The sequence below is a fragment of the Heptranchias perlo genome, chromosome 41 (genome assembly GCF_035084215.1).
Source record: "Heptranchias perlo isolate sHepPer1 chromosome 41, sHepPer1.hap1, whole genome shotgun sequence".
NCBI classification, from domain to species: domain Eukaryota; kingdom Metazoa; phylum Chordata; class Chondrichthyes; order Hexanchiformes; family Hexanchidae; genus Heptranchias; species Heptranchias perlo.
The window spans coordinates 5,290,936-5,299,359 of record NC_090365.1 but is presented as its reverse complement, the minus strand read 5'-3'; the positions used below and the strand labels follow the sequence as shown (position 1 = coordinate 5,299,359).

The 8,424-nt window shown below is 49.6% G+C and overlaps 1 protein-coding gene across 4 annotated transcripts in view; it reads left to right on the top strand.

Annotated features, from left to right (window-relative positions):
* The first annotated feature begins 210 nt into the window (after positions 1-210).
* Positions 211-8,424, top strand: part of ccdc9 (coiled-coil domain containing 9) — a 39,171-nt gene continuing 30,957 nt past the window's right edge. For 3 of the 4 annotated variants that reach the window (XM_067974984.1, XM_067974983.1, XM_067974981.1), the window contains exons 1-3: positions 419-504; positions 5,152-5,203; positions 6,343-6,453. In XM_067974984.1, the coding sequence (XP_067831085.1) occupies positions 5,201-5,203; positions 6,343-6,453 (114 nt within the window). In that variant the 5' untranslated portion in view covers positions 419-504; positions 5,152-5,200. Of the gene's footprint in view, positions 289-418; positions 505-5,151; positions 5,204-6,342; positions 6,454-8,424 lie in introns of those variants that run through there. The other variant, XM_067974982.1, reaches the window with a different exon arrangement.

Sequence of the window (8,424 nt, the reverse complement as noted above, 5' to 3'; positions counted from 1 at the left end):
TAATTAACAAAGGGCTTTCGTTTAAGGATTTTCAAGAATCAATGTCGGAAACAGCAAACCTTTTAAAGGAAGAAACAAAAAAGTTGTTGGGTATTTTTCCTTTTCGCAACATTATTTTTCTGTGCAGACACAAATTCAGTGCAGGTACTTTGCCTTTAAAACATTTTTTCCCTTTAATCTTGCAGCCAACCTTCTTCATGCAATAATTAACATCCTCTTGCTTGACTACACTGAAGCTAAAAGGCCTCGTGCTTTATGAAAAGGCAGAGAGCTAAAGGAGATTGTTTGGTATGTTCTTTTCACAAGGGTTTTTTTTTAAATTTGACATCTCCAACACGGCACCAGAGACTCTCCTGACCCTTTAAGGGAAGTGAGAGCCCACTATTTGGCAGGAAATGTGGGCCTCTATCCACAGGAAGTGAGTGTGAGCAGAGCAGGATTTTGCAGCACTGAAGTAACACACTGGCTGCTGTGGAAACTGTGAGAACAGAGAGGCACCGTGAGGTACTGGGGAGTGCAATAGAGCTGAGTGATGAGAGGGGTCTCATTAAGTGGTCACGGGTCAGGCTGCTGAGGCCTTTCCAATTCAATGAGTTTGACCTGGGAGTCCTGTGGTTGGCATCAGGGTGTAGTTAGTAAGAGGAGCGAGGCCTTGGTTCACACTGGATATATTTACGACCAGCTTAAAGCAGTAAGCTGTTCAACTGAGAGATCTTCTACCACCAAAGATGTTTGAAGAGTGCGGGGAGGAAAGTCTAACTTTTTGGAGTGGTTTACTTAAAGGCCACAGATGCATATTGTGAGACAGACACAGCTTAGGCCCATGGCCTAACACCTGCATGTACTTTGTTACTTGTTTATATATCAAACTGGCCGCCTTTTACCAAGTCAAGCGTCACTCTTGTGTCTGACCTTTCTGAGGTCGCGATCTCGGGTTGGGGTGGGTGGAGAACGAACTCAGTGCTCTCTCCTCCATTTCTTTTAGTGCCACTTTGTTCTGGTCTCCCGGGCTTGTCCATGGGAGGCCGAGTGCTGGGCCTGCCCGGGAACGGCGTGTCATGATTCAGTCGTGAATCGGACACCCACCCGCACTTGGGTCCACGGGACCGATTTACCTCATGGCGCAGGGTGGACTGGCCCTTTGAGCAGGCTCGGTGTATTTAGCGGGGCAGAAGAGGAGGAGGAGGAGGAGTTGGTGCCAACTGCGGGTTGCTTGTCCTACTACAAAATAGATCTCCGCTGCTCCTGGGGGTTGGGTCGTTTATACTTGCTAGCGCTTTTGTGATGGTAAAGCACTGGGAAATCAGACGGGAGGGTAACCCAGAGTCCGGGGGGCAGGGTGAACCAGACAGGGTAGGGAGGAGGCCGGGGGCTTGAGTTCTACTTTGCTGTGATAAGAATTCATTGATAATTTTAAAACACAGAAGTATGTGGAAAGTACAGGCTCTTATTAAACACAGGGTCCGGTTTAATGTTCGGATTATTCATTCTGTGCGGTCCAAAACTGCCCTGGTTTTTTTTTTTCTCCCTTCGATTTCTCCTCTGGACGCTGGCAAGGCCGCGTTTATTGCTCATCCCCGGAGTGACCTGCGAAGGTGGTGATGCTGGCCGGCCTTCTTGAACCGCTGCAGTCCTCGTGCTGACCCTTCACTGACCGTCAGCTTGTCGTACCTAACACCGCCCGAGTCTCGGAGAGGATTGCACCCGTGCGGGTGATGGGTAAAAAGCAGACACTCAGCACACGACTCACGTGGGCGTTTTGATCAGTCCTGCAACAGCCAGATGACGGTGTTGGTCCCCTTTTATTTTTTCATTCAATATATGTGTGTGTGTGTTTTTTTTTAAACCTCTCCAATTCCCACAAAGGTGCTGACTCTTGACAGAGAGAGACTGGAGAAGGTGCAAAAAAGAATTACAAGGATGATACCAGAACTGAGAGGTTATAACTACCAGGAAAGATTGAACGGGCTGGGGGTCTTTTCTCTAGAAAAGAGAAGGCTGAGGGGTGACCTTATAGAGGTCTTTAAAATTATGAAGGGGTTTGATAGGGTGAACGTAGAGAAGATGTTTCCACTTGTGGGGAAGGCCAAACCTAGGGGGCCATAAATACAAGATAGTCACTAATAAATCCAATAGGGAATTCAGGAGAAACTTCTTTACCCAAAGAGTGGTGAGAATGTGGAACTTGCTGCAAATAGCACAGATGTTTTTAAGAGGAAGCTAAATAAGTACATGAGGGAGAAAGGAATAGAAGGATATGCTGATAGGGTGAGATGAAGTAAGGAGGGAGGAGGCTCATGTGGAGCATAAACACCGGCATGGACCGGTTGGGCCGAATGGCCTGTTTCTGTGCTGTAAATTCTATGTAATTCATGGGTGCTGGACAGCCCCTGCTATCTCGCCCAGTCGCCCGTTTTTCATGTGTGAGTCAGCCTAGTTAGTGGTTTAATTTCCCGGAAGGAATCTGTCAGATCCGAGTGTTTGAGGTCACCCAGAGGGGGAGGGGGTGTGGGGATGTGCTGACTGGATAATCCTCGACAGGTTTAGTGTTTCGCTGATCACTCTGCGCTCTGACAGGGTCAAGCACTTTATCTCCTGAGTTGGGATTTCGATCCGCGAACCTTAGTTTGGTGCAGGAGCTTTGAAGTTTAGTCGGTTTCATTTCCCCATTGCATCTCATTGGGGGTAAAATCAATCTTGGCCGATGGAAATGGGAATCGGGCGGGCTGCTGATTCGCTGTCACCCAATACCAATTTCACCCCCGTCGTGTCGAAAGGGAACCGTTCGCTTGAGTGCTGAATTAAGCCCCGATTTTAACTACTCACTCGGTGAGAAAGGGGCGTGCGGGGGGTTAAAATCGCGGCAGCGAGACGCTCACCCGCTTCTTGTTGATCTCGCGCCATTTTACCAGGTGAGTTTTGGTCAGTGAGCAAGAGCCTCATTGACATTCAAAAGTCGGGGTCTGTTGACGTCATTTGAGACCCCCAAAGCTGTTTTTTCCTTCCTGTCATGTGTTTGTCGCCTGATACCGGCCTCTCCAGGAACGCCGGGCGCCAGGAACATCAGACGCCTGGAACACTGGGGGCCAGGAATTCTGGCCTCGCCAGGAACACCGGGTGCCGAGGACCAGAGAGCTCAGAAGAGAGCCAGAAAGGAAAGGCTTTTTAAAAAAAAAATTACGGTTTCCTTGTGGGACCTGTAGGAGCAGGAATTGCTCCTCCAGGCCCCACAATAAAAACTGGAGTCTCCCTCGAGCCCCTCCGATCTGCTTACCTTCTCGCGAGCTACCGGAAGCGACCTCCCTCTGCGTTCATCCCGCTCCCACCCGCCGGCCTCCTCGTCATTCCTGACGGGATCGGGCGGGAGTCGGGCCTGGAGTGGAAATGGGCCCGGCTTTCACGCCAGCTCATTGGCTGCTTTTCCCCCCTCATTAATTGCTCAGAAATGGTTCCTTTTACATGAGGAACAAACTGGAAATCCAAGTTGTTGATATTGTCGATGGCAAGTTTGTCAACAGCAACAACTTGCATTCATATAGCGCCTTTAACGTAGTAAAATGTCCCAGGAGCGTAAATCAGACAAAATTTGACACCAAGCCACATACGGACATATTAGGTCAGGTGACCAAAAGCTTGGTCAAAGAGGTAGGTTTTGAGGAGTGTCTTAAAGGAGGAGAGAGAGGCGGAGAGGTTTAGGGAGGGGCGCTTAGGGCCCAGGCGGCTGAAGGCACGGCCGCCAATGGTGGAGCGATGAAAATCAGGGATGCGCAAGAGGCCAGAATTGGAGGAGCGCAGAGATCTCGAAGGGTTGTTGGACTGGAGGAGGTTACAGAGATAGGGAGGGAGCGAGGCCATGGATGGATTTGAAAACAAGGATGAGAATTTTAAAATCGAGGTGTTGCCAGACTGAGAGTCAGTGTAGGTCAGCGAGCACAGGGGTAATGGGTGAACGGGACTTGGTGTGAGTTAGGGTACGGGTGATATAACTTGTGGTGATTGCCAGGAAAAATATCATCTTTGGATATGGTTTGCGTATTGAAAATTCTAAATATGCTCCTGTTACGATTGTCCAGTGTCAGCCTGTATTCTGTCCCATCTTTAAAATCCAAAATGATCACTGGGACCCTCCCCAACTTCCTGTCCAGAAATCCAATGAAGATATTCTTTGATCTAGTGTTTAATTAAAGACTTTGATATGCTGATTGATGGATCCAGAGATTGGCATCTGCATTTGTTTAATAACGTTGAAAGCTGCGGTTATATCGAGTTAAGTGCTGTGCTTTTTTAAAATCTGGGTCTTCCCAATCAGCCGCCTCTTAGCGAATCTGGAAGATTTAGTTTGCACAAAAGCCCACATATCAGGAGTTGGTGTCACTAACAGAGCATTATGCAATTTGTCACCATAGTGCTGGCTTTATGCTTGCTGATCATGGAATCTTGCAGCACAGAAGACGGCCCTTCGGCCCATCGTGCCCATGCCGGCTCTTTGAAAGAGCTATCCAATTAGTCCCACTCCCCCTGCTCTTTCCCCATAGTCGTGGAAATTTTTTCCTTTTCCAGTATATATCCAATTCCCTGACCATTCTGACTTGGACATACATCCCTGTTCCTTCAACATCACTGGGTCAAAATCTTGGGTGCTTGTCAGCAGCCCCTTAGATCCTTGGGGTACAGTTCCATGGGTGATATCTTTTCAGCCCAGATAGTGCCGGCCACTGGGGACATTTCAGCTAACCCCAGTCTTGGCCGTGTGCGCATTCCCCGAAGGGTCATCGGACAAGGAGTAGGAACTCTCACTGTGCTGTTTTCCTTGCTAACCCGGGAGTGCCCTCTACAGCTGCCCGAGCTGAGATTAACTAACTCTGACCAGATCAAACCTGGGACCACCACTAAAGTATTGGGGGTGCGATGCCCCTTTTAATTGACAGACTTCACTAACCATGTGAGCTGGACAAGATGGCCTCCTCTTTAATATCTATCTCATCTCCAGCTGAGACAAGCAAACTCATCACAGTCTCACAGTGCTTAACAATCTGTCTCTCTCTAACAGCACAAGCTTAGGTTAGTTCACTGTTCTTGTGTAGTTGCCACAGCAAAGCTCTTTGTAAATTTCTGACCAATTTTTTCCTGTTTTGTTTTAACATTCTGCAGGAGTGTTACCGAGGGTTCCGTGTTATCACCAGCCACACTGCAAGCCGCAATGGTGAGTGTACAGAATTTCACACCATAGTAGAAATCTAACTCCTCTGCAGTTTTGCCCCTTATCTGCATAAAGCTCAGTTCCCTAACAATTGATTATTTAAGTATATATTGTGTGAATTGATCTTTATACTGGTGTTCAACTCCCTCCAGGGCCTTGGCCCATCCTATTTCTATTCGCCAGCCTTATTTCCCCATCTCCTGGATGACTAGCATCGTCAGGCTATTTGACCTGGGGGAGCATCACTGCCAATCCTGAACCTCTCCTCACCCATGCACTTTTTCAGAAGAGATCACTAGGTGGTGATCGGGACTGGGTGCCCAGGTTGCCTGTTCCCCTCCCGAACTAACCCAGAGACACTAAACTCGATGTTTGGTTGGGGAGGGAGGATGTGGGGCCCACGGTTAAAAGTGGCAATTGCCACATACCTGAGATCAACTCGGGATGAAATCTGGGATCTACCTGCTTCATTCAGCTCCGTAGAATGCTGGGCATTACACTGGAGACACCAGAGGAGCTGGATAATATTTCTGTTGTGTCTTTGGCTGATGAGGTTTATTTTTCTAAATGTTGGTGTTCCTAGTGAGAGGGATTTTTATTATGTCTCGTTATTTGTACATTGGCTCCCGGCCCGGCAACACCTTGAATTTAAAATTCTCATCCTTGTGTTTAAATCCCTCCATGGCCTCGCCCCCCTTCCCTATCTCTGTAACCTCCTCCAGTCCTACAACCCTCCGAGATCTCTGCGCTCCTCCAATTCTGGCCTCTTGTGCATCCCCTGACTTTAATCGCTCCACCATTGGCGGCCGTGCCTTCATCCGCCTAGGCCCTGAGCTCTGGAATTCCCTCCCTAAACCTCTCCACCTCTCTCTCCTCCTTTAAGACGCTCCTTAAAACCTACCTCTTTGACCAAGCTTTTGGTCACTTGTCCCAACATCTCCTCATGTGGCCCGCTGTCAATTTTTGTCTGACAATGCTCCTGTGAACCTCCTCGGGACGTTTTACTACATTAAAGGCGCTATATAAATGCAAGAACTTGTCGCTGTCGCTTAACCCGACACAATATCTCCCTGCTCTGTAAGCTCTGAGGAAACCCTAAGACTAGAACACACTTAAAGGCATCACTTCTCTCCTTACTTCAGTCGGCGACAGTCGATCCCAACATGAAGACCCGGGAGGAGAAAGATGCGGAGCTGGACAGAAGAATCGAAGCTCTGCGGAAGAAGAACGAGGCGCTGATGAAGAGATATCAGGTGAGCCGGAGCACACGCTGCATTTACAGGTTAACCACTGGTCTTTGCGTGAGCTCTTGGTCTTTTGAGGGAAAGCAGCCCAGTGTTCTCCCTTGCCCCATTCACTGACACTGTGATCCCCGGGGGTCGTGAGTTCAAATCCCACCATGGCTAGTTGTGAAATTGAATTTAAAAATATGGTAACTCATGGGCTGGCACCAGAAAGAATTACCATGAAGCTGTCGGATTGTCAAAAAACCCATCTAGTTCAATAATGTCGTTCAGAGAGGGGAACCTGCCCTCCCTACCCGGTCTGGCCTACACATGGCTCCAGTCCCACACCATGTGGTAGATTATTAATTGTCAGCCGTGGCTCAGTGGATAGCACTCTTGCCTCTGAGTCAGAAGGTTGTGGGTTCAAGTCCCACTCCAGGGACTTGAGCACAAAAATCTAGGCTGACACTCCTGGTGTCGGTACTGAGGGAGTGCGCCACTGTCGGAGGTGCCATCCTTCGGATGAGGCATTAAACTGAGGTCCTGACTGCGCTGTCAAGTGGACGCAAAAGATCCCATGGTCACTATTTCAAAGAAGAGCAGGGGAGTTCTCCCCGGTGTCCTGGCCAATATTTATCCCTCAACCAACATCACTTAATGACCAATAATATGTTTTTATTTTATCACATTGCTGTTTGTGGGAGCTTGCTGTGCGCAAATTGGCTGCCACGTTTTCCTACATTACAACAGTGACTACACTTCAAAAAGTACTTAATTGGCTGTAAAGCGTTTTGGGACGTCCTGAGGTGGTGAAAGGCGCTATAGAAATGCAAGTTCTTTCTTTCTTTTCTGTGAAGTAGTCAAGTAAACCTGTCCTATCACTGCAAAACAAGAAGGTGGCCCATAATCTGAAGGCAAGTAGGGCTGGCAATAAGTGTGGCCTTACCAGCGTCCTCCACGTTCTGCTGGCTGGCTGCTCCACTCTTCAAAACCAAAGCCTTGTATGCATACAACAAAAAACTCTTGTTTTCTTAATTTTCTCCCACCCCAAGACGCTAAGTCTTGTTGAGGTACAGTTCCATGGGGTCTGACAGCCCTCTTGTCCCAAGTGATCACTCATCATGTGCGAGACTAGATGGTGAGTGTTGGCAGGTTATTTGAGTTCGGGGTGAGGTGGCATCGCACCCTTGCCCAATCCTGCCCTCGCCCGACCCTACGTGTGAACACTTATTAGCAGAAAGTTAGAACTCGCATTTAGAAATCACCTGATCACATCCTCAGGACGTCCCGAAGCGATTCTACCTCCCTTTGAAGCGCAGTGACTGTTGTAGTGCAATTTGTACAAAGCAAGATCCCAGAGTCACTCGATAGTGATGAGGAGTTGGAGCCCTGTCTGTTTTCCCAACCTCCCCCGCCTTCTTCCTTAACCCTCCTCCCCTCTTTTACCCCACCTCCTTCCTTCCTTCTTTTACCCCCCTCTCTTTTCTTCCTCCCCCCTCCCGTCCCCTAAAGCCAATTGCAGCACCCCACCTGCTGCCCAACAATACACCAGAGGCTGTGCTTTTACTGTCCAGGCCCATAGGGAAGCTCATAGTTTTAATGGAGCAACTTTGCACAGTCCTGGGCACCGTCACTGGACGGTGCTTCTGTATTTAAACACATTCCATGAGGAGTAAGGGCCAATATTTTGGGTTTAAATAATTGTAACTCCCCTCCCCTCTGGGTAGTGAGAGTTGGCAAGTTATCTGATTTGCAGAGCATCAGAACCGAATCGTGTTCCGCCCGGGGGGTCGGTCCCGGCGGAGCGGGGCCCCCGCCCGGGGGGTCGGTCCCGGCGGAGCGGGGCCCCCGCCCGGGGGGTGGGTCGGTCCCGGCGGAGCGGGGCTCCCGCCCGGGGGGTGGGTCGGTCCCGGCGGAGCGGGGCCCCCGCCCGGGGGGTGGGTCGGTCCCGGCGGAGCGGGGCCCCCGCCCGGGGGGTGGGTCGGTCCCGGCGGAGCG